The sequence below is a fragment of the Salmo salar genome, chromosome 04 (assembly GCF_965601325.2).
Source record: "Salmo salar chromosome 04, fSalSal1, whole genome shotgun sequence".
Classification (NCBI taxonomy): Eukaryota; Metazoa; Chordata; class Actinopteri; order Salmoniformes; family Salmonidae; genus Salmo; species Salmo salar.
In genome coordinates, this window is record NC_138294.1 from 19098024 (window position 1) to 19124871 (window position 26848).

Sequence of the window (26848 nt, forward strand, 5' to 3'; positions counted from 1 at the left end):
TCAGCAAGAAAGAAGCCACTGCTCCAAAAGCGCCATAAAAAAGCCAGACTACAGTTTGCAATCCTACTTTTTGGAGAAATGTCCTAGGGTCTGATGAAACAAAAATAGAACTGTTTGGCCATAATGACCATTGTTAAGTTTGGAGGAAAAAGGGGGAGGCTTGCAAGCCGAAGAACACCATCCCAACTGTGAAGCACGGGGGTGGCAGCATCATGTTGTGGGGGTGCTTTGCTGCAGGAGGGACTGGTGCACTTCACAAAATAGATGGCATCGTGAGGAAGGAAAAGTATGTGGATATATTTTAGCAACATCTCAAGACATTAGTCAGGAAGTTAAAGCTTGGTCGCAAATGGGTCTTCCAAATGGACAATGACCCCAAGCATACTTCCAAGCATACTTCCAAGTTGTGGACAACAAAGTCGAGGTATTGGAGTGGCCATCACAAAGCCCTGACCTCAATCCTATAGAAAATTTGTGGGCAGAACTGAAAAGCGTGTGCAAGCAAGGAGGCCTACAAACCAGACTCAGTTACGTCAGCTCTGTCAGGAGGAATGAGCCAAGATTGTTGTGGGAAGCTTGTGGAAGGCTACCCGAAACGTTTGACCCAAGTTAAACAATTTAAAGGCAATGCTACCAAATACTAGTTGAGTGTATATAAACTTCTGACCCACTGCGAATGTGATGAAAGAAATAATAGCTGAAATAAATCATTCTCTCTACTATTATTCACATTCTTAAAATAAAGTGGATGATCCTAACTGACGTAAGACAGCGAATTTCTACTAGGATTAAATGTCAGGAATTGTGAAAAACTGAGTTTAAATGTATTTGGCAAAGGTGTATGTAAACTTCCGACTTCAACTGTATATACACCTCTACTATTAAGGAGTATTGTATTGGGGGTATGGCCAGGCACTTATTTTTAGACGCTGTTATCTTATCTATTTTAAGGCAGTAAAAGATACAAATACTGCAAAGTCCACAACTTCCACATATTCATTTATACTGTATTTGTGTGTGTTTGCGTGCATGCACACGTGTGCTTGTGTCCAGATCAGCTGCTAGAGAGCTGTGCTACACAAGCTGCAACACTGCCTTGTATCTCTGTTCAGTTTAACATCCGTTGCTTGTTCCTACCATTTTGTTTGCTTAGCAAACATGCACTATTTGCTCCTGCGAGATGAGCTCTGCTTTCATTTTCCTAGCTGATACTTAGTATTGAATATCTAGTGAGAAAATTATTTCTTACAAGCCCTGTGTCAGAGGTCCTCTTCCAAGTAACACCACACAACATGAGGCCTGTACTCAGCAGTTACCAGTTTCCACTGAGCCATTTATTCATTGTGAATAAACATTGAATAAATATGTATTTGGGCTCCCGAGTGGCGCAGCGGTCTAAGGCACTGTATCTCAGTGTTAGAGGCGTCACTACAGACCCTGGTTCGATTCCAGGCTGTATCACAAACAGCCGTGATTGGGAGTCCCAGCGTAGTCCGGGTTAGGGTGTGGCCGGGGTAGGGTGTGGCCGTCATTGTAAATAAGAATTTGTTCTTAACTGACTTGCCTAGTTAAATGAAGGTTAAATATATAAAAAAAATATATATGTATTAGCAATTCCTATTAAAAGAAACTTGATTTTATGCATGCCCAATATGACCAGGCCAATATTTTGTCTTTTCCATTAACAACTACCTGCAGGAACCTTATTGTTTGATTGATTGATTGATTGACTAAGCCCTCCACAGACAAAAGCTCCATCTTAAATCTTACATCATAGTGACTGCATGCCATGCACTGAGGACAAGGCTATCTTGTTTACGAGCAACTGAACACTGGGTGTGCTAGCTAGCGCTAGGCTAATGCTAACATCAACCCTAAGGAGGCCTCAACAACCAACCAACACAGCTGTACACGTTATTTTGCAGACATGCTATTCCCAGACTGGGGACACTTGATCCGGACAGGGTCCAGTTTCAGCCAACTTATAATAAATATGTTTAGATGCCATTGGGATGCCACAGGAGCCGTGCAACCAAGATCGGCTCCCGGCTTTTTAGATCCCAAATGGCAGCTGGCTGTTTTGAGTTCCGCACAATCACCCTACAATGATGGGAACGTCTCACCAACGCAAACAGTGGTCATAAGATATTTACAACTAGTCTCTCGTACTGTGTTATTACACAGGGTTACTTTTATGTACCTCTAAACTCAACTCATACTGTACTATTACATACTGAAAATAATAATAACTATTTCTATAGCGCTTTTCAATAGAAGTAACAAAGTGTTTCTCATCATAAAATAAAGTACTAAAAAAGAAACAAAGACAGGAAAAAGGAGAACGAAACAAGACAGCTAATTTGAATCACACATGAAAAGCATCTTTATAAAATTGTCTTCAGCAGGGATTAAAAAGAGTCACTGAATCTGCAAGCCTGATCTCCTCTGGCAGACCCTTCCAAAGTCTAGGGGCCCTAATGGAAAATGTTTGGTCTCCTTTCGTTTTCAACCTAGACTTTGGAATGGTCAACAAGTCCCTGCCAGAGGATGTCAGGCTGCTTCCCGGCTCGTAGGGAGATAAAAGATCAGAGATATAGGACGAGGCTAAAACAAGCCTTAAACATGATTGCTAGAATCTGGGTTCTAGCAAGGTGGGGGCCAAATAAAATAACATGGGATTTCTTCTCACTGGGCTGGAGAAAATTGTCAGACATCCAACATTTGATGTAATAGTGCATGAATGTATTGTAATAACGTGTAACTCAATGTTTACTAGAATGTTTGTGCTTGGTTATCATATAACCTATGACCCCCACAAATGATAATCATAAAAGTTTGTTTTTAAGATCATTGCAGATAGATTGGTAAACTTTTAAGTGACTCCCATAAAAGCTGTGTTAGCAAACTAGGCTATACTTCAGATGTCTTGGCTGACAACCAGGACCTGCAAGCTGTGTTTCTTCTCTGTTATGAGGCAAGCTTTAATTATAAAGGGAAGAGGTGCTACATGGACTACTGAACCACAATACCATATGCACTGGAACACAGAGGTAAAAGTACTAAAGATTTTTTTGTTTTATTATTTAAGAAAATAAGCGTTTTACATACATTTTTCTGCACTATTTCTGCATTCGTAGCATTTTAATTTGCATTTAATAAAAATAATCAGCTACCTAATATAACCTCTTTCCATTGACAATGTGCCTCACCCCACTCTCTTAATAAGGTTTCACATTTGTGGAATTTTAAAATCCCAGACATCCTATTGTATTCCTGAATGAATACAAACATCATGAACTACTAACCTGTTAAAGACTACCTATTTGTAACTTTCCACCATACGGCCCCAAAATAACGGTCTGTTACAACACTACACACTGACCTGTTCAGAACCTCCGTGGTCTTGACCGCGATGTCGTCCCAGGCGTCCGTGGCTGGTCCCCGAGGGTCCTGTGGGGCCCCCGGTGGGGTCAGCTCCATCCTCTCAGGGCTGGGGCTCCTCACCTCCGGGGCCAGGGGAACGGGTAGGACCAGGGGCCTCACATAGGGCAGCCCAGGAGAGAGACTGGGAAGGGGCGCGGCTCGGAGCACCGTCGCTGTCTCGCGCTTTACTTTCCTCACCTGTGGAAAGAGACAAGGAGAATGAAGGACGGGTGAGGTGGGTGAATTCCCTGTAATACCAGAGCCCCGTGTGTAAAGCCAGAGATGTAAACGATACCTGCCTCAGCATACTGTCACAGGGACAATCAGATCAGCTGTGCTGACCTTTAGTTGGGTTACTACAGAATAAAACATGCATTGGAGGATAGGCTATGTACAGTAGAGACATGGAGGTTGGCTAATAAAATAACAACATATGAAGGGGGAAGGTTAGCCTTAAACTGGGTTGTATTCATTTGGGCACACCATAACAAAACAAAACATTTGGTGTTCAATGCAAAACGCTTATCGGAAAAGTTTAGATAGTAAGTAGCCATTTTGGCCCGTTTGCTTCTGTTTCATGCCTAGTGAATACCACCCTGTGGAAATGAAAAGGGTTAAACTCCTCTTTCTCTTACCGTGCTGACTTCTAGGGGGTATAGCTGGCGGTAGCCTGTCGTATCTACGGTGTACCTAAAGCACCTCATCCGTACCACTGCTATGTCACACCGACCTTTCTTCATGTCGATGGTGTGTGCACCACTAGGCTATACCGTTTCAGTTCTACTGAGAGGCGTGTATTTGGGGGTAAGAGAAAAGTGTGAATGAGAAACGTAAACTTATTCAAATGTTAGCAGTCCACTGTTTTGTAAGCCTAATGGGTCTGAAGCCTACAGCTCAACTATTGATCAAAGGCACAATAACCAATCCCGACAGGGTTTGGCTCTGGACAAAAGCCAATGCTAAACCATTTAATGATGAGGAATGGAAGTACTATATCAGTGAGCCACGTGAGCCACATTTATCAATGGAACATCCAGTCAGGGCTGGAATCGTTGTTTTTTTCTGTTACTAGGAGAGCCATGGAAAAGGTCTAGTAGTTGATGTTTTTCCGTTACAGAACAGTTCGAAAAGCTTCTAAGCCTAAGGGACTAGATTTTGCACATCGACGACAGATGTCAGGAGTTAAGTGACGTATTTGGCTTAATGTTGGGGGCGGTGCATCCAGAACGCCAGAGGGTGGCGAGGAGGGGGTGATGACCTCTCCAATGCTAGAAACACGACTTCCAATCTCTTAAAGCACCTGCAATGGCAACACGACCAACACACAACTCATAGCGAAAGACCCCCTGAGACCTGACCACTGCTGCTGAAGATGACTGTAGGCCGACCTCAACCAAGGCTTGATTTTTATGTATACTTGTGTATAGGCCAACGTAACGTTGACATTGTTTACACTGAGTGAGGATGCACAACGTTTTGGGGTGTAATGCAAAAGCAATATACCGAGTATTATAAACTGAGTGGTTTGAGCACTGAATGCTGATTGGCTGACAGCATTTATTTTTACTGCTCTAATTACGTTGGTAACCAGTTTATAATAGCAATAAGGCACCTCGAAGGTTTGTAGTATATGGCCAATATACCACGGTTAAGGGCTGTATCCAGGCACTCCGCGTTGCATCATGCTTAAGAACAGCCCTTAGCCGTGGTATATTGGCCATATACCACACCTCCTCGTGTAACTAATGACTTTTCCAGGGAGTAATAAGTAATTTGTTATTGTTGAAAGAAGTAATGAGTAACAGTGAATATATTCATTATTTTTTTGTAATGACCCCAGCACTGGTGATGTCAGGAGAACTATGGGTAAATAAACGCCATTCTGTCACCAAGAAAGACAAACTGGCAGTATGACAATGTGTTAATGGCAGAGTTTTTAGGCTAAACAGTTTCTTATTGTCCAATTGACCAAAGAGGTAACCTCATTTGAAAACAATGGCTTAACAATTACAAGTTGGATCAAAAATTCCAAAACACACCAAATACTGCCAAAAGAAATACCAACAATCTGTGATTTGACGAGGTACACTCCGTTCTGGAGTCATTCACAACCACCTGTGAAAACATGGCTTCTAAATCACCAACTCTACCTTTAGTTGTAGAGGCAGCGGCGTTGACAGACCAGTTGTCTAACCTCTTTTGGTGGAATGAGAGACATACCTGTTAATGTGTTGTTGGCCCTGTGAAGAACAACACCCACTTGGCTGAGACTCTCATCACAACACAATGATCAAAAAAACACAAGCTATTGTTTATAGCAGCAGAAACACTTTCACATAAATACCGGAAAAGGAGTGACATTAAAATTCCAATACCGCTGTTACCATAACAACAGAATGTTTGCTTACGTTTGGAAATGGAAATATAAATAAGAGCACAAGCAAAATAGACTACAGCAGTTGAATGATAATGTCACCATGGACTTTTTTTTAGCTGAGAAAGTCCCAGCTAAAATGGGGAAAGTCACTTGAACTCACTACAGGAGTGTTCACTGTGTTGGGTAACATAGCACATACAACAACAGGTGAACAGGTTCAGATATACTACATCATAAACATATTTAGGGCCCTCTGACCGATGGTGCCAATTACTCATCTCACATTTCCCAACACTAGACCAGAGCCTCGACAGATAAGCCGGCTCTACAGCCCGGCTCTACAGCCCGGCTCTACAGCCCGGCTCTACAGCCCGGCTCTACAGCGATAGAAATACATCTAAACTGAGCCTAATTTATGCAAAATGGAAACACTAAGATTCGATTAATCGATTCCATACGTCACAGCCCCTCTGTTGAACACGACAGATTTATATAGACATGCCAAACTACAGTGTCACTCTAAGGCCCCAAATGTGTGTGTGTGTGTGTGAGTGTGCTTACTGCACAATACATACATCTGAATAACTCTCAGCAGAAGAACCGTACCAATGGCTTTTCAACTATAGTTCCCCCTCCCACCATAAAGTCAAATTACCAGTAGCAAGCCAGCTAGCTGACTTATCTACACGCCATATCTTTGTTAGGTTATATATTTAAACAAGACCGTCATCCAAGGCCATCATGGGTAAATATCCCTGATAAGCATACATTGATTTTATTAGGCTACAGATTAAATTACACTATACCGTATATGGCTACAAAACTACAACTAAAACTGATCATTTATAAGAAAGATGTTTATAAAGGAACCCCATGGTGAATTACAGGATATGACTGTATTTATTATGTAGTGGGAAGTCATGCGCTTTATGTGACTGCATCAACATTAAATGAAAGGTAAATTCCCTTCATTTTCCATCAACATGAAATTAAAGGGGAGTTCCCTTCATTTTCCATCAACATGAAATTAAAGGGGAGTTCCCTTCATTTTCCATCAACATGAAATGAAAGGAGAGTTCCCTTCATTTTCCATCAACATGAAATTAAAGGGGAGTTCCCACCATTCTAAATGACCTTGAATTGTTATATTTACTGTTATCATTTGAATTACAATTGATATTAACACGTTTGTTTTATCCAGGGCTGTCACGGCTGTCATCGTCGTCAGACGATATAGCGAAATCATCGTCGGAAAAGGAGGACCAATATGCAGCAGGATTGAGATTGTTCATCTTGAACATTTAATAAACTCAAAATGAACATACAAAAATAACAAAACGAACTCACGATTTACAGACAGTCTTCTCAGGCTCACATACGCTAGACAAGAAACAATCTCCCACAAATGACAAACTAATATATGGGACTCTCAATCAAAGGCAAATAGACCACACCTGCCTTCAATTGAGAGTCCCCACCCCAATTAACTAAACATAGAACCATACTACCTAGACTAAACATAGAATTACATGAATCTCAAACAGTGCCCAAAAACCCCCGGAATACTTAAATCAAATGCCCTTACTACAAAAACACCACCCCGAACCACATAAACCAAATACCCTCTGCCACGTCCTGACCAAACTACAATGACAATTAACCCTTATACTGGCCAGGACGTGACAAGGGCCATATTATTTCAAAGGTCAACTGGCGTTCTAATATTTCCTGGAACGCTATCAAAGCTAACTTCACTGAAATGGCTCAAAATCTAATGAACAAGCAAACAAAACCAACATGTTTGTCAACAACAATATTACCAAGGAGCAACAACAATGTAGTACGCTAGCTTAGATCATGCTAGCGATGCTAAATATGAGCCTAATGCACAGGCTCAGTGACTTTACTGACTCATTTAACATGACATTTTAGTCGTCATTTAGCAGATGCTGTTATCCAGAGCATCTTACAGTAGTGCGTGCATACATTTTCATCCTTTTTCATACTGGTCCCCCGTGAGAATCGAACCCACTAACCTGGCGTTGCAAGTGCCACGCTCTACCAACTGAGCAACATGGGTCCTGGGGACTCTGCCAGGGATACGCCAACAAAAAACGTCCCTCATCAGCGATAACTTGTCTTATTTTTTGTCACACCATGCTACGCTAATCCCATTGTTAGCTCAATCAGCATTTCTCAATCTCTTCTCTGGCTTCTGTTCGGATATTAAAGAATATCCTATCGGCTAACTCTGCTAATTCCTTTATAGCCGTAGACAAACAATACATTCAGATAGTGTATGTAGGTCTATGAGTCACAATAATAGAATGGAATAAAATTCAAATTCTAAGTCAAGGGTTACAACTTTATGAAATATCTAAGAACGGAAGTCGGTTGGTGAAGGCTATTCGGCTGTCTGCATCATAATGCCACAGGAAGGGCAGGAAGGGCATTTAGCCTGCGTAGCTCCTGTGTGTCATTGTGAATTACCTTGATTGTTGTTGTGTTGTGGCTCGTCTGGCTTCCTCTCACTGATTTACCTGATCAAATCAAGTCATGTGAGCGAGGGGCTTGATCAGAGCCATCACTATCAGAAGCCCACGACCAGGGCCGGCTCCAGGCATAAGCGTTCGCTTAGGGGCCCGACCTTTACAAAAATGAGTCGGGGTCTCAACTTACTGTTGAGAGTTAGAATACACGAGGTGCAAGTTTGAAATTTGGTTGTGGATCAGGAGTTTTTCTCTTGTTTTGTCAGTCACTGACAGTCAATCAGCTAACAATTTTTAGATTGTTAAGTTAGTCTAGTCAGTTAGTCTAGTCAGGTATCTAAACTTGTAGTAATCGTGGCCGAATACCGACCGGGCACGCAGAGCCCCCGTTGATTTTGTTTGTCACTCTCACTCACATCACAAGTCATGGCAAAATGATTAGAACTGCAGAACACTTGCTTTAAAACTGCAACATTTTCTCTACACCCCATGGCAAAATGAGTAGGAAATGTACTTTAAAATGTTTGTTTTTCTTTCCACCGTCAGGAGGGGGCCCACTAAAATGCCTTGCCCACGACTGACCCTTGATGGGTATAATACAAAACAGGATCAATGAGTTAGCCAGCTAACTTTCCTAAATATTCTGAAATAACGTTGGATTTGTTTTTTAAAGATAAACTTGAAATGGGCGTGGTCTAATTGGCTCAACAACCAAAAACACATATCTAAGTTGAACTTTCTAAATGCACCAGAAAATCAATTGTTATTTCTGAGCGCGCGCACAGGCGCGTGTGTGTGTGTGTGTTTGTGTGAGAGTGTGTGTGTGTGTGTGTTTAGGGGAGATGCAAATACAGCCACAACATTGACAACATTAGGTAGTTTGTGGCATCAGGGCCCGTATCCACAAAGCCTCTTAGAGTAGGAGGCTCATAATGAATAAGACTATATGGACAGATGGAGATCTGATCCTAGATCAGCAATCCTACTCTGAACCAGAGCTAACCCACCATATATCAGATATAATCGATAACACATGTCTGTATTGCCATGGTTACGGTGCAATTATCAGGATTGGATGTCTATTTTAGGATGCAATCTTATTAAGGCAATCAAATAAACATTGTTAATGTTATTCAGAGAGAACAAGTCAATACTTGGATGTATTCACTGTACCTTCTTTTTCCTTGGAGTTATGATTGGATTTTCATTGGATAGTTCTTTTGAGGACTTCGTGTCATCTGGTGGACTGTTGGAAGCATTCTGGAAACATAGAGGAGGAATGACAAAGTACATATCACATAATTCATAGAACATGATGTATTTTTCTGTCAATAACTTATGACCGTTTATGCATCAAGGCATATCATAGTGCATGTGACTGACGGGGCATATTAATACATGGGCTACTAACAATATAACTATGGGTTGGGATTAGCCCAATAGCTCAAATGCAATATGACTTTGTGAATATAGGATGATTGCTGCAATAAACAGCTATGAGGGATCACTGTGTATCAGTCATTTCAACACATACTACATTGGATACCATATCTGTAGTGTCCTCACACGTGTTGACCTGGAGTAGCATGTATCACAGCTGAAACTATCACTATGAAAATATGATGCAGGGACTTGCACATGCATGTATAGGTGTGACGAAATATGTTTCATTTTACGTTTCAAAACCATGTCTAACTACTTCACGTGACCACATTGTTGGTATTAAAAGTACCATGTTGGGGATTTCTTAGTTAAAAGTACTCTGTTAGAATTTCCCAACAGTGTAGAATTCCCCTAAGAGTCGTAGTTCGTGCAGGTTAACACTGAGAATCCTACATGTGTACATTGGGCATAGGGAGACAGCCTGCATTCTCATCCTGACACAAACATACCTAAACCAGTGGAGGCTGCTGAGGGGAGAACGGCTCATAATAATGGCTGGAACGGAGCCAATGGAATGGCATCAAACCATTCCACTGATTTTGCTCCAGCCATTACCACCAGCCCATCCTCCCAAATTAATGTGCCACCAACCTCCTGTGCCCTAAACATTGCATTCCATGGTAGGTGCACACATGCAAACTAAAACAAGTATGCACTAGGCAGGCAACACGTACCCCTCGTACAGATACCTAAGCATTGTATTCCATGGCAGGGGCACACAAAACACACACACAACACACACAAAACACACACACCTTTTTCTTTCTGGGAACTGGAATAGGTGTCTTTTGAGTGTGTGTGGCAGTGCTTGGTGTGGTTCCGGGTGTTTTCGGTGACTCAGTATCTGTCCTATTCACCGGGGTCTCCTTGGCCTCCTAGGAAAAAGACAACAACAGTTTCACACACAATCCACCTATTGACCACTATAGAGCGGCAGGTCCAGTGAAGCAGCATGAGTTACTGTAGGCTTTTATTCCTTTTGTTATTGAAGGTACACCATTGCCTCATCTAATGGTGTGAAATATCATGCCAGCTATACATTCCAGAACAGACTTTAGATTAACATTTCTGTTGGGGTCAAGGGTAGGAATTGGAGCGTGAAAATCATTTGACAATGTAAAAATGCCTTCTGACTTAAATTCCCAATGATTTTGCAGTGGTGAGTTCCCAGGGTGATTAACAAGTCTCATAGCAGTGTATGTTCTACCTCCCACACAACAGTGTGTTCTACCTCCCACACAACAGTGTGTTCTAACTCCCACACAACAGTGTGTTCTACCTCCCTCACAACAGTGTGCTCAACCTCCCTCACAACAGTGCGCTCAACCTCCCTCACAACAGTGTGCTCAACCTCCCTCACAACAGTGTGCTCTACCTCCCTCACAACAGTGTGCTCAACCTCCCTCACAACAGTGTGCTCAACCTCCCTCACAACAGTGTGCTCTACCTCCCTCACAACAGTGTGCTCTACCTCCCTCACAACAGTGTGCTCTACCTCCCTCACAACAGTGTGCTCAACCTCCCTCACAACAGTGTGCTCAACCTCCCTCACAACAGTGTGCTCGATCTCCCTCACAACAGTGTGCTCAACCTCCCTCACAACAGTGTGCTCAACCTCCCTCACAACAGTGTGCTCAACCTCCCTCACAACAGTGTGCTCAACCTCCCTCACAACAGTGTGCTCAACCTCCCTCACAACAGTGTGCTCTACCTCCCTCACAACAGTGTGTTCAACCTCCCTCACAACAGTGTCCAGAACAGATGAGACAGGTCAAATGTGCTGTGCTGCCTGACCCTAACCTCTAACCCCAACCCCTCCACCCAAACACCCCCATGGTCAACTCACGCCCCACTCTTTCTTACAGTAAGAGGACAGGAGCACCTGTATCCATGGCTACGTGCGGAGACAAGCAATGAGGGGCATGTGGGAGGTCAATGGTCAAAAATCAGTCTCAGGAGGTGTAGCACCGGGAGGTAAGGAGATCCCAATAGGAGCTGGTCAGGCGGAGGGATATCCCACAGGTCAGCAGCCAACTGGGGTCTCGGGTGTTGTGAGGCCCCTAAGGCCCCCCGAGGCCCCTGGCTGCTACAGACATTTACAGCACTGGACAGAACTAGATATATCTTCACGTGAGGCCACCACACGCACACACAACATGCAATGATAAATACACTCAGCACTTCCTTTGAGGGCTGACTGACAAAATGACCACTTTGTCCTTTATGTAGAAAGTGATTGAGAAACTCAAAATGGAACTCATGATAAAGTGCTACTTCATGGAATTTAGGTATGTTTGACACATACTCTTAAAATAAAGCATTTATGAAGTCATGTACAGTATGCCTGGGGTAACAGTGTTAGTCAATTAACCAGACCCTTGTACGGTACCAGTCAAAAGTTTGGACACACCTACTCATTCAAGGGTTTTTCTTTATTTTTACTATTTTCTACATTGTAGAATAATAGTGAAGACATCAAAACTGTATGAAACTGTATAAAATGTATGAAATGTATGCATTCACTACTGTAAGTCGCTCTGGATAAGAGCGTCTGCTAAAATGACTAAAATGTAAATGTAAAATGTAAAACGATGAAATAACACATATGGAATCACATAGTAACTAAAAAAAAGTGTTAAACAAATCAAAATATACTAGATTTGAGAATCTTCAAAGTAGCCACCCTTTGTCTTGATAACAGCGTTGCATTCTCTCAACCAGCTTCATAAGGTAGTCACCTGGAATGCATTTCAATTAATAGGTGTGCCTTGTTAAAAGTTAATTTGTGGAATTTATTTCCTTCTTAATGCGTTTGAGCCAGTCAGTTGTGTTGTGACAAGGTAGGGGTGGTATGCAGAAGATAGCCCTATTTGGTAAAAGACCAAGTCCATATTATGGCAAGAACAGCTCAAATAAGTAAAGAGAAACAAGTGGCGCAGTGGTCATCATTACATTAAGACATGAAGGTCAGTCAATCCGGAAGATTTCAAGAACTTTGAAAGTTTCTTCAAGTGCAGTCGCAAAAACCATCAAGCGCTATGAAACTGGCTCTCATGAGGACCGCCACAGGAAAGGAAGACCCAGAATTACCTCTGCTGTTGAGGGTAAGTTCATTAAAGTTAACAGCACCTCAGATTGCAGCCCAAAAAAATGCTTCACAGAGTTCAAGTAACAGTCACATCTCAACATCAACTGTTCAGAGGAGACTGTGTGAATCAGGCCTTCATGGTCAAATTGCTGCAAAAAACCACTACTAAAGGACACCAATAAGAAAGAGAGACTTGCTTGGGCCAAGAAACACGAGCAAGGGACATTAGAGCAAGGGACATTAGACCACTGGAAATCTGTCCTTTGGTCTGACGAGTCCAAATTTGAGATTTTTGGTTCCAACCGCCGTGTCTTTGTGAGACACAGAGTAGGTGAACGGGGGATCTCCACATGTGTGGTTCTCACCGTGAAGAATGGAGGAGGTGTGATGGTGTGGGGGTGCTCTGCTGGTGACACTGTCTATGATTTATTTAGAATTCAAGGCAAACTTAACCAGCATGGCTACCACAGCATTCTGCAGTGATAGGCCATCCCATCTGGTTTGACCTGGCCTCCACAATCAACAGACCTCAACCCAATTGAGATGGTTTGGGATGAGTGGGACTGCAGAGTGAAGGAAAACAAATGCTCAGCATATGTGAAGAAAAAAAGTGTTCAGCATATGTGGGAACTCCTTCAAGACTGTTGGAAAAGCATTCCAGATGCAGCTGGTTGAGAGAATGCCAAGAGTGTGCAAAGCTGTCATCAAGGCAAAGGATGGCTACTTTGAAGAATCTAAAATATATTTTGATTTGTTTAACACTTTTTTGGTTACTACATGATTCATATGTGTTATTCATAGTTTTCATGTCTTCACTATTAGTTAACAATGTAGAAAATAGTAAAAATAAAGAAAAACCCTTGAATGAGTAGGTGTGTCCAAACTTTTGACTGGTACTGTAGTTAAAAACAGCATTATGGGTATACTGTAACAGGTCAAACTCACCAGCGGCCTTTTCTACACTGACCAATATTGGCCCTTTCTGACACTAAGGGCACAGGCCCAAGTCAGGAATGACAATTGGGAAATAATTACAACATTCTTGTTAAAATTCGACCAAAAATAATGGATTCTTAAAGCAGGTAAATAAATATATTTTACAGCTTGATGTATCTTCTTGTGCCTGTATGTGTATTCCCATTATATATTATTTTCTTCTCCTCAGCTCTCTCTTCTCCTCAAGCTCTTGAGACACATCAAAGGGTAGTCTAGACTCATTAAATATGGACCGATAGCAAGAACAGAACATCAAAACAAAGATGTTCCCTTGGAAGAGTCGTGACTGAGATTGCGTCAAGCCAAATCAATTCAAAGACGGGTATAACATCACTCGCAGGCAAACAAAATGTACCCCCCAAATAAATTCCGAAATGGCACCCTATGACCTACATAGTGCACTACTTTTGACCAGAGCCCACATAGGGAATAGATAGGGAAGACCAAACCAGCCCAGATCAGTATTACATTTTTTATCAAATACATGTAAAATACCAGTAACTCACTTTAACAATGATGATGTTAGAGGGTAGAGATTCCTGTATGTGTTCTCCTCTGTCTCCATCTCTATTGAAGACACAGTGCTCTTCTTTATGGTCGTCATCTTGGTAGTTGTTGTTGAATATGCTGCTGTAGTTCTGGATCAGCTTTGCCATGATCTTATTACAGATGTTCTGCTCCTGGATCCCATCGAACCCAGAGGACACACTGGTGACAGAGTCAGAGAAGATTAGAGATGGCATATAATGATACAAATTGTCACTATCATAAGTACAATATTGTAGCAACATTGACAAAAGGTTTGGACCTCTTGGCGTGGTAGTTTAGCCAGAGACAGAAGAGGAAGTGAGACACCCCACTCACTGTTTTTATCTGGCTCAATGAAAGTCAATGAACTAAGTAGACTAGACCCAGCTGCTATTGCATTGGTTTCTATGGGAGAGACGCCCAGTTAAGTAGACCGGAACTGACCATTATTTTCCAATGGTAAACGACCTGAGTAAATTTTCTTCATTTATCCACCATCTTTAGTTTAGCTACAGTGCCTTGCAAAAGTATTCATCCCCTTTGGCGTTTTTCCTATTTTGTTGCATTACAACCTGTAACTTAAATAGATTTTTATTTGGATTTCATGTAATGGACATACACAAAATAGTCAAATTTGTGAAGTGAAATGAAAAAAATAACTTGTTTAAAAAAAATTAAAAAATCATTGAAAACGGAAAAGTGGTGCCTGCATATGTTTTTACCCCCTTTGCTATGCAGCCCCTAAATAAGATATGGTGCAACCAATTACCCTCAGAAGTCACATAATTAGTTAAATAAAGTCCACCTGTGTGCAATCTAAGTGTCGCACAATCTGTCACATGATCTCAGTATATATACGTCCTGTTCTGAAAGGCCCCAGAGTCTTTCAGACCAAGGAGCTCTCCAAACATGTCAGGGACAAAGTTGTGGAGAAGTACAGATCAGGGATGTGTTATAAAAATATATCAGAAACTTTGAACATCCCACAGAGCACCATTAAATCCAATATAAAAAAAGAGCACCACAACAAACCTGCCAAGTAAGGGCCGCCCACCAAAACCCACAGCCCAGGCAAGGAGGGTATTAATCAGAGGCAACAAAGAGACCAAAGATAACCCTGAAGGAGCTGCAAAGCTCCACCGCGGAGATCGGACTTTCTATCCATAGGACCACTTTAAGCCGTACACTCCACAGAGCTGGGCTTTACGGAAGAGTGGCCAGAAAAAAAGGCATTGCTTAAAGAAAAAAATAAGCAAACACGTTTGGTGTTTGCAAAAAAAGGCATGTGGGAGACTCCCCAAACATGGAAGATGGTACTCTGGTCAGATGAGACTAAAATTGAGATTTTTGGCCATCAAAGAAAGCGCTATGTCTGGCGCAAACCCAATACCTCCCATCACCCTGAGAACACCACCATGTTTTTCACCGGCAGGGACTGGGAAACTGGTCAGAATTGAAAGAATGATGGGTGGCGCTAAATACAGGGAAATCCTTGAGGGAAACCCGTTTCAGTATTCCAGAGATTTGAGACTGGGACGGAGGTTCACCTTCCAGCAGGACAATGACCCTAAGCATACTGCTAAAGCAACACTCAAGTGGTTTAAGGGGAAACATTTAAATGTCTTGGAATGGCCTAGTCAAAGCCCAGACCTCAATCCAATTGAGAATCTGTGGTATGACTTAAAGATTGCTGTACACCAGCGGAACCCATCCAACTTGAAGGACCTGGAGCAGTTTTGCCTTGAAGAATGGGCAAAAATCCCAGTGGCTAGATGTGCCAAGCGTATAGAGACATACCCCAAGAGACTTGCAGCTGTAATTGCTGCAAAAGGTGGCTCTACAAAGTATTGACTTTGGGGGGGGGTGAATAGTTATGAACGCTCAAGTTCTGTTTTTTTGTCTAGATTCTTTTGGTTTCACAATAAAAAATATTTTGCATCTTCAAAGTGGTAGGCATGTTGTGTAAATCAAATGATACAAATGGAAAGAATATGGCACCACAAGAAACCAAAAATCTATTTTAATTCCAGGTTGTAAGGCAACAAAATAAAAAAATGCCAAGGGGGGTGAATACTTTTGCAAGCCACTGTAGGTGTTTGACTGACAGACATAGGGTCACAGGGTACTTATCATTCAAGCTCCACTCCCTATTTGCTCCAATACAACACCTTCCCTGCCATGACAAAGGGCATCGAAAGCTACAATAGATAATTTCTGCAGGTGCCGTTTGACACAAAACAAGGTCAACAAGGAAAACATGGTTCAAGGAAAACACAAGCACCACAACAGCTTTCACATCATAGCACAATAACACAACAGTCCATCGACAATGTGCTTATCTACAGACCTTATGGGGCTCTTATGGCGGCAAAACACGATGCCACATCATTAAATAGAAGACAGTAATATTATAGTGGATCTCAATGAGTAGGGCACAGGAGGTTGGTGCCACCTTAATTGGGGAGGAAGTGCTCGTGGTAATGGCTGGAGCGGAATCGGGTGGAATGGTTTCACATCAAACATATGGAAACCACATGTTTTACTCCGTTCCATTAATTCCATTCCAGCCATTAAAATGAGCCCGTCCTGCTATAGCTCCTCCCACCAGCCTCCTCTGGAGTAGGGCACATTCCAGTACCATGTCAGGCCAAGTCAGGACAATCCAGTAGCCCTTGATACCAGATCATGTCACTGAGTTGTTCCTGAACAGCTGTTTGACATGCCGACATGGCCTGGGCTCTGGGCCTAATTATACCCCTCTCTGATTGGTTGATGGAGGGAACAAACTGAGGACATGGTGTACAGTATAAGGCCCCAGCTGAGGTATGTCACTTCCACAGGAGGCTGGTGGGAGGAGCTATAGGAGGACTGGTTCATTGTAACACCTGGAATATAATCAATGGAATAGAATCAAACACATCAAACATATTGAAACCTCCGTTCCATTTATTCCATTCCAGCCATTACAATGAGCCCGTCATCCTATAGCTCCTCCCACCAGCCTCCTCTGGTCACTACCTGGTCCTGTTACTGTACCAAGGAGTTCGATAGAGGGCACAGTTGCCACAAAACCTATTTTAGCGGACAGCACCATTGTGGACGTAATAATGGCAAAGATAGGGTGCGTGCACTCTTTCCAACTCTATGACCTGTACAGACCCTCCAGTGATAGTGAGACGATGTGCCATCAGAGACGGATTCCCTGGCACGGACACCAGGGGTTATTATAAAATATGGCTGCCAATCAGGTGGGCAGGAAAGCGGGCAGGGGGGTATGAGAAGTTGGAACATAGTGCCCTCGATCACGGTGCAAGCTCAGTTGGTAGAGTTTGGTGTTTGCAACGCCGGGGTTGTGGGTTCGATTCCCACGGGGGGCCAGCACAGAAAAAAAAAAAAAAAAAATGTTTGAAATAAAATGAAATGTATGCATTCACTACTGTAAGTCGCTCTGGATAAGAGCGTCTGCTAAATGACTAAAATGTAAATGTAACAGGAGACAGAACACTTTGGTCTGTGTGTCTTCAGACACCGTTTATAAGCAAAGCGGGCAGGAAGGCATGGGCCAAGGATGACTGGGAACGCCCACTAATAACGATAGACGATAGATTGGACAGAGAGGACAGTAGTCTTTAAGGTGTGTGAGTACATATCAGACCACTTAAAGTCTTACCACCGACTAATGGAAATCGGAATGACCCAACAATATTGTTACTATATACTTTTTTGGTTAACTTTTGTGTGAGAAAGTCTGACTTCAAATAATATTCACCAAGCACTTCTGAAACCCTGTCAGTGAAATTTACAAGCAGGGATGAGTTTCCTTTTAGTTCCTCTCAAGTAGTGCCAGTACCACTCAAAGGGATGCCGGTAGAAGTGGAAGAGAATGTGAACAGTAAAGGAGAAATGTATGAGCTCTCTCTGAGTGAACGTGGTGAGGTTTCTATCACCACAACATTAATGGCATGTTAAGCCTACAGCCCTCCATGTTGGTTAGAGATGGAGTGTGTGTGTGTGTGTGTGTGTGGACGTGTTTAACTATTCTTGTGGGGACCAGAAGTCCCCCACAAAAATTTGACCAAATGGGGACATTTTGTTGGTCCAAACAAGGTCAAATGCTATTTTTAGGGGGTTTAGGGTTAAGGTTAGAATTTGTCTTAGGGTTAGAATTAGGTTCAGGGTTAGGAGCTAGGTTTAGGGTTAAGGTTTTTGAATTAAGAATGGGACTGAATAATGTGTGCCCACAAGGTTAGTTGTACAAGACTGTGTGTGTGTGTGAGTACACACGCATGGGCTTGTGTGAAATAGACAGAGAAGGTGAAGGAGGGAGATAGAGAGATGATTGAGAGACAGAGGGTGAGCCAGGAAAGCAAGCAACAGCATGTGCCTAAGCTCTCTCCCTTTCTCCCACCTACTCTTTCACATGACAACACAGATTTAGAATAGGACAATGTTAACGGAAACACAAACATCAATCAATCAACCTGATTCCAACTATTTAGGCAAGTCAGCCAAGAAGTCCCAGTGCATAGAGATAGCTACTGTATGTGTGTGTGTATGTGTTATTCAAAGTCTGTTATAGACAGGCAGGCAGGCCACTAGAGCCTAATCTCTCTGTCACACACACACACACACACACACACACACACACACACACACACACACACACACACACACACACACACACACACACACACACACACACACACACACACACACACACACACACACACACACACGTCCTCTCAGGCGTGATAACGATATGCTCCAAGAATAAATCAACATCCAAGCAGGTTTTAATACGCTTGTTAAGGAACGTTCTACCCTTTAAAACAGCAGGTGGTAAATAGAAAGGGATTAAACAATGTTGTTGGAGTGGAGACGCGAGGGACTAAGTCAGGACAACTCATTGGAGGTTGCTGGAGTTCTCAGGACCCGTTCTGTTATATTTTATTATTTTAGACAGGCATGTTTTGTCTTATAGAACAATTATTATATGGACATTTTTAACATGAATCAATCATAAATCAAACTATGAACTGACTATTTACACCTTAGAGACTATTTGCACAGACTCTCCACACAGCCAAACCTTACACACAAGCACAACACTGCTGTTCTATAATATACTATTTAATCAACTGCGCAACCAGCACACTATCCACTTTATATGGTAAATACAGTCATACTTGACATAGCACATACATTATCTATTCTGTATATCCTATTGAGTACATACCAGGATTTTACTATGTGGACCCCAGGAAGAGTAGCTGCTGTCTTGGCAGGAACTAATGGGAGAACCAAATAAAATACCGTTTTTTATTTGACTCTTTATTATTATTGATTATAAACTGGGTGGTTCGAGCCCTGAATGCTGATTGGCTGACAGCCATGGTATATTTAAGCAATAAGGCACGAGGCGGTGTGTTAAATGGCCAATATACCACGGCTAAGGGCTGTTCTTATGCACGACGCATTACGGAGTGCCTGGACACAGCCCTTAGCCGTGGTATATCGGCCATATACCACAAACCCCTGAGGTGCATTATTGCTATTATAAACTGGTTACCAACGTAATTAGAGCAGTAAATATACGATCTGATATACCACGGCTGTCAGCCAATCAGCATTCAGGGCTCGAACCACCCAGTTTATAACAGACCGCATACCACGGGTATGACAAAACATTCATTTTTACTGCTCTAATTACGTTGGTAACTAAGGGCTGTATCCAGCTTAAGAACAGCCCTTAGCCGTGGTATATTGGCCATATACCACACCCCCTCAGGCCTTATTGCTTAATTATAGTATTGCAATGTTGAGGTAGCTAGCATTTCACTGCACCTTTTATACCTGCTGTACAAACTGTGTACGTGACAAATAACATTTGATTTGATTTTGAACAGTTTCTGTGTATCTTTTTAAAAGGATATACCACTAACGCTCAAACCATTTTTCTCCATAACATCATGCATGACTCGTAACACATATACCATAAACTGGCTTTAACAAGGCCTTAGACATAATGACAGTCACCTGCCATTTAGACCCACCTTGCAACCCATCTGTCTTATTAAACCCATGCCCCACTAAAACCCCATCCCAAAATCCCATGAACATGTAATAAAACACACTGGAAGACATTGGACCAACATGGCAACCTAAGTGTGCTATACCACTAACTCACTGACCCACTAACACCAATCCCAGAGACTGGCTGCAAAACTTACTGGAAGACATTGGGGCCGAAGACAGTTGCCAGATTGAGAGCGGTCATGCGGTTCTCCCTGTGGCGCTGATCCACTTGGGTGAGGAAGAGACAGAGGTACTGTAGGAGGCTGTAGTGGACGTCTGGCAACTGGTGGAGTAAGACCCTCAGGTCTGAGCAGAAACCATCCTCACTGGACTCTGGAGGGAAACACACAGGAAGACCCATTTAAAAACTAGTTCACTCTGGGGAAAATAAAGCTGTTCTGTTCAATTCATGGCGGCAGGTCATTTTCCATTGTAACCGAAAGGTCGCTGGTTTGAATCCTCGAGCCAACTAGGGGGGAAATCTGTCAATGTGCCATTGAGCAAGGCACTTAACCCTAATTGCTCCTGTTAATTGCTCTGGATAAGAGTGAGTGCTGACTGAGGTAATTGTGTTCTATTGTAGACATTATTAGAGAGGGGAGAGACTGTGTTGTGCTTTGGTTGAACAGCTGTACACCTAGAAGGAAACCACAAACATCTAGAAACAACATTATCAACAATTAAAAGATTGGAAGGCATTTTGAGAGTACTGTACTTTAAAGCAATGCTCCACGAAGACCACGATGCTGGTAATACCTTAGCATCAATACCTTAGCCGAGTGGCGCAGCGATCTAAGGCACTGCATCTCAGTGCTAGAGGCTTCACTACAGACCAGCCATGATTGGAGTCCCATCGGGCGGCGCACAATTGGCCCAGCATCGGGTTATGGTTTGGCCGGGGTAGGCCGTCATTGTTTGGTTCTGACTTAGAATATGTGGACAACTACAAATACCTAGGTGTCTGGTTAGACTGTAAACTCTCCTTCCAGACTCACATCAAACATCTCCAATCCAAAGTTAAATCTAGAATTGGCTTCCTATTTCGCAACAAAGCATCATTCATGCTGCCAAACATACCCTCTAAAACTGACTATCCTGCTGATACTTGACTTCAGCAATGTCATTTACAAAATAGCCTCCAACACTCTACTCAGCAAATTGGATGCAGTCTATCACAGTGCCATCCGTTTTTTACCCACCACTGCGAACTGTACGCTCTCGTTGGCATACTCGTCGCCAAACCCACTGGCTCCAGGTCATCTACAAGACCCTGCTAGATAAAGTTCCCCCTTATCTCAGCTCGCTGGTCACCATAGCAGCACCCACCTGTAGCTCGCGCTCCAGCAGGTATATCTCTCTGGTCACCCCTAAAACCAATTCCTCCTTCGGCCGCCTCTCCTTCCAGTTCTCTGCTGCCAATGACTGGAACGAACTACAAAAATCTCTAAAACTGTATTATTGACTGTATGTTTGTTTTACTCCATGTGTAACTCTGTGTTGTTGTATGTGTCAAACGGCTTGCTTTATCTTGGCCAGGTCGCAATTGTAAATGAGAACTTGTTCTCAACTTGCCTACCTGGTTAAATAAAGGTGAAATAAAATAAATAAATAAAATACAATTGTAAATAAGAATTTGTTCTAAACTGACTTGCCTAGTTAAATAAAAGGTTAAGTAAAACATTACAATGAAAATGCAGTGAAAACATGATGATGCCAGTCAGGATTCATATTGGGGTCAGGGGTCAGAGGTGGATACAGGGACATACCTACTGGTCTTGAGTAAGGCGTGCGTCTATGTCGTGTGTGTGTGTGTGTGTGTGTGTGTGTGTACACAGCAGGAGGGCATCAGGAGCTCTGAGAGCACTCACAGCTGTTGCATGTCTGGTGAGGTGAAGTTCAGAGGTGTGTGTGTGTATTTGTGTGTGTGTGTGTACTCTCCCTTGCGTGCATGCGAGTGTGTGTGTGTGTGTGTGTGGGGAGAGGTGAAGTGGGATCAGATGGAGACGTCAGCCCTTCACTCTGCCAAGACCGCCCAGACACAGGCTTGTTCCTGGGTATTATACGACCATAGAGTTACTCAGTTGATCCACTGTCATTTTCTACCACACAACAAAACAGACTGACCCTAATCTCAGACTAGTGACCGCTATCACTAACGCGTCTCTATTGGAGTCTATGATAGTGACCTCTTCGCATATTTCCCTTCATTTCTCCAATGTAAGACATATCATCAATAACCAGGTAAACAATATCAAAGAATTTCAGCCTGACAAAGAGAGGAAAGACTGACATCGGCTTGAGGCTTAACAGTGAATATTGACCAACCCTAACCCTAAACTGAATATTCACAATAGAATTCATCACAATCCAGAATATTGTAATCTGCTTTATCGTTGCCATGGCAGTCACGCAGCAGAAAAGTCCCTCATGTGGCAAATCTGTCACATGCGGTCGCGTTGAACATTGCAATCTGCTAATGGGTGACTTTACCTGCCAGGGCAGTAAAATGTCAGCCAAACCACACTGGGTTTCCTGGCACCCATGATGCATCATCTGTGGCCATTCCAACAACACACACACACAACACACAGAGAGCGGGAACATTCAGATCCCCGTCCACCTCTCTGGGGGGGAATAAAATAGATCTGTGTGTCCGGTCCACATTTTTTCCCCTTTCTGTTGTATCTATCATTCTATCATTCCGATGAGGATGCATCTATTGGCCAATTCCTCTACCCATCTATTCATCTTTTTGTCATGCCCATCCATCCATCCATCCCTCACTTCTTTATCCCCTCCCTCAGTTTAACACTTTTCTGTACCTTTGGCACGGGGACTTGAACCAATCATATCGAGTCATTTTTCTCGCCAATCCAAGTCCTGCTTCTTCATTGACTTTTACCCAGCCAGGCCCACACTCTCTTAATGCATCGTCTGGCACCAAGCCATGACAAATATTCCTATTCATCCAAAACGTTTATAATATACACTCTCTGTCATCTCTGACAACCACAAGTCACTTTTAAACAAAACACAGGCCATGCCCCAAATGGCACCCTATTCCATATATAGTGCACTACTTTTGACCAGAGCAATTTGACCAAAACAGTTTACATCAAAATGAGTGCACTACATAGGGAATAGGGTGCTATTTGGAACTGTGACGAGATTCCCTTCCCTTTCCATCATCCAGATTGAACTAGATCATCATGGAGGTGAGTTAAGACCAGAGTTAGGCCAGTACAGTCTGTGATGGGCATGGGACTGGCTTGACCTTATATGGACTCATATTGTACACTGTAAGGACTGAGGAGTCCGTGAAGGACTCTGAGCTGAAGCCAATGCATCCCCTGCCTCTCTGCCTCTCCACTGCCTGAGTCAGCGAAGCGCGCGCGCGCGCGCGCGCGCGCGCGCCGCTGTCTGTCTGTCTGTCTGTCTGTCTGTCTGTCTGTCTGTCTGTCTGTCTGTCTGTCTGTCTGTCTGTCTGTCTGTCTGTCTGTCTGTCTGTCTGTCTGTCTGTCTGTCGCGTCGCGCGCGCTGGCCCAGACACTTCTGCTGTATTAAAGGTAAACTCCTGTCTCCTGTACAGTGTAAGGGCCAGCCAGTGACCCATGCAGACATCTAAACATAGCCTGTTTTGAGCGAATCAGAAGTCAGAACCGTGACCTAGATACGTAGAACACTGGCGAAGAGCTGCAGGATTTATAGGTGGGATTGGGAAACGGTTTAGGGCGAGTGCCAACTGGTATTCTTAGCTGTAGAATGTTCTGATAGTATCTCTGCAGAAGAACGGTAACACGGATTACACTGGTGTGGTATGTAGTATCTGGTAACGAAATGGAAGCACCGCTTGAGCATGATTATGCTGCTTAATGATAATGACCACGTATCATTACCGTCCATTTGTGACCTCGACACCATGGTTAAGGGAATGATCACTGATGTGATAATGGGAATGGGATACAGTCTATGGTATGATAGTCATATGACTAGAGAAGTGAGCTATCACAATTCTAATGTTGTGAATGGAGACAGTCATGGTCAGTCTGTTGACAGACTAGGATCAAATCGATCATCATTATCTGACAATTATTCCCCAAAGGACAAGTTCCTTCACAGTTTATAGACACACACACATTGTATTATTCCAAACAGGAACATTTCTCACCCTGGTGCTGCTGTATAAGGGCAGGCTGTACGGTGGAGTCTACCAGGCCTTCTGGCAGGTCCCTGAGGTACTGTTTGAACAAGCTGGCCACTGTACACACATCCGCCTCAACCAGGAAGTCCACGTCCTCACCGTTCTCCAGCCGCAGTTTCAGCCCCTCCACCGCCCGTACGTTACCGTTGACCCTGAACAGACCCTCATGATGAAGAGCTGGGGATGGAGAGAGAAGATTAAGGGAGAGAGAGGGGCGAGGTGATGGAGGGATGTGGAGGATGGGAAATGATGGCAGGTGGAGAGAGGGGTAGAGAAGCACAGTGAAAGGGGATAGAGAGGGGGATGACGAGGGACAGGGATGGCGAGAGTAAGGTAAAAGAGGGGGAACGTGGAAGGAATAGAAAAGAAGATGCAAACAGATAGAACGCATGAGGAGATAAGATGGAGAGGTTGGGGGAGTAACCAGACAAAGGAGAGGTTGGGGGAGTAACCAGACAAAGGAGAGGTTGGGGGAGTAACCAGACAAAGGAGAGGTTGGGGGAGTAACCAGACAAAGGAGAGGTTGGGGGAGTAACCAGACAAAGGAGAGGTTGGGGGAGTAACCAGACAAAGGAGAGGTTGGGGGAGTAACCAGATAAAGGAGAGGTTGGGGGAGTAACCAGACAAAGGAGAGGTTGGGGGAGTAACCAGACAAAGGAGAGGTTGGGGGAGTAACCAGACAAAGGAGAGGTTGGGGGAGTAACCAGACAAAGGAGAGGTTGGGGGAGTAACCAGATAAAGGAGAGGTTGGGGGAGTAACCAGACAAAGGAGAGGTTGGGGGAGTAACCAGACAAAGGAGAGGTTGGGGGAGTAACCAGACAAAGGAGAGGTTGGGGGAGTAACCAGACAAAGGAGAGGTTGGGGGAGTAACCAGACAAAGGAGAGGTTGGGGGAGTAACCAGATAAAGGAGAGGTTGGGGGAGTAACCAGACAAAGGAGAGGTTGGGGGAGTAACCAGACAAAGGAGAGGTTGGGGGAGTAACCAGACAAAGGAGAGGTTGGGGGAGTACCCAGACAAAGGAGAGGTTGGGGGAGTAACCAGACAAAGGAGAGGTTGGGGGAGTAACCAGATAAAGGAGAGGTTGGGGGAGTAACCAGACAAAGGAGAGGTTGGGGGAGTAACCAGACAAAGGAGAGGTTGGGGGAGTAACCAGACAAAGGAGAGGTTGGGGGAGTAACCAGACAAAGGAGAGGTTGGGGGAGTAACCAGACAAAGGAGAGGTTGGGGGAGTAACCAGACAAAGGAGAGGTTGGGGGAGTAACCAGACAAAGGAGAGGTTGGGGGAGTAACCAGACAAAGGAGAGGTTGGGGGAGTAACCAGACAAAGGAGAGGTTGGGGGAGTAACCAGACAAAGGAGAGGTTGGGGGAGTAACCAGACAAAGGAGAGGTTGGGGGAGTAACCAGACAAAGGAGAGGGTGGGGAGGAGAACAAGAAGAGAGGGACAGTCAATCTCTTCTACTGATGGCAGAATGGTTGTTTTATGTTTCTTATACACCTACTTAAGACATTACTCTACCCCAGGGCTCTCCAACCCTGTTCCTGGAGAGCTACCCTCCTGTAGGTTAACTCCAACCCTGTTCCTGGAGAGCTACCCTCCTGTAGGTTAACTCCAAACCTGTTCCTGGAGGGCTATCCACCTGTAGGTTAACTCCAACCCTGTTCCTGGAGTGATGCCCTCCTGTAGGTTAACTCCAAACCTGTTCCTGGAGGGCTATCCACCTGTAGGTTAACTCCAACCCTGTTCCTGGAGGGCTATCCACCTGTAGGTTAACTCCAAACCTGTTCCTGGAGGGCTATCCACCTGTAGGTTAACTCCAACCCTGTTCCTGGAGTGATGCCCTCCTGTAGGTTAACTCCAAACCTGTTCCTGGAGAGCTATCCACCTGTAGGTTAACTCCAACCCTGTTCCTGGAGAGCTACCCTCCTGTAGGTTAACTCCAAACCTGTTCCTGGAGGGCTATCCACCTGTAGGTTAACTCCAACCCTGTTCCTGGAGTGATGCCCTCCTGTAGGTTAACTCCAAACCTGTTCCTGGAGGGCTATCCACCTGTAGGTTAACTCCAACCCTGTTCCTGGAGGGCTATCCACCTGTAGGTTAACTCCAAACCTGTTCCTGGAGGGCTATCCACCTGTAGGTTAACTCCAACCCTGTTCCTGGAGTGATGCCCTCCTGTAGGTTAACTCCAAACCTGTTCCTGGAGAGCTATCCACCTGTAGGTTATCA

The 26848-nt window shown here is 43.7% G+C and overlaps 1 protein-coding gene across 4 annotated transcripts in view; it reads right to left on the bottom strand.

Annotated features, from left to right (window-relative positions):
- The window catches only part of LOC106610290 (protein FAM13A), an 84630-nt gene that overhangs the window by 46994 nt on the left and 10788 nt on the right, over positions 1-26848 (bottom strand). For all 4 annotated transcript variants that reach the window (XM_045716532.2, XM_045716530.2, XM_045716531.2 and 1 more), the window contains exons 3-8: positions 24588-24797; positions 20575-20752; positions 14323-14524; positions 10488-10607; positions 9463-9549; positions 3383-3621 (exon numbers count right to left, since the gene is read on the bottom strand). In XM_045716532.2, coding sequence (XP_045572488.1) covers positions 3383-3621; positions 9463-9549; positions 10488-10607; positions 14323-14524; positions 20575-20752; positions 24588-24797 — 1036 coding nt within the window. The remainder of the gene's footprint in view (positions 1-3382; positions 3622-9462; positions 9550-10487; positions 10608-14322; positions 14525-20574; positions 20753-24587; positions 24798-26848) is intronic.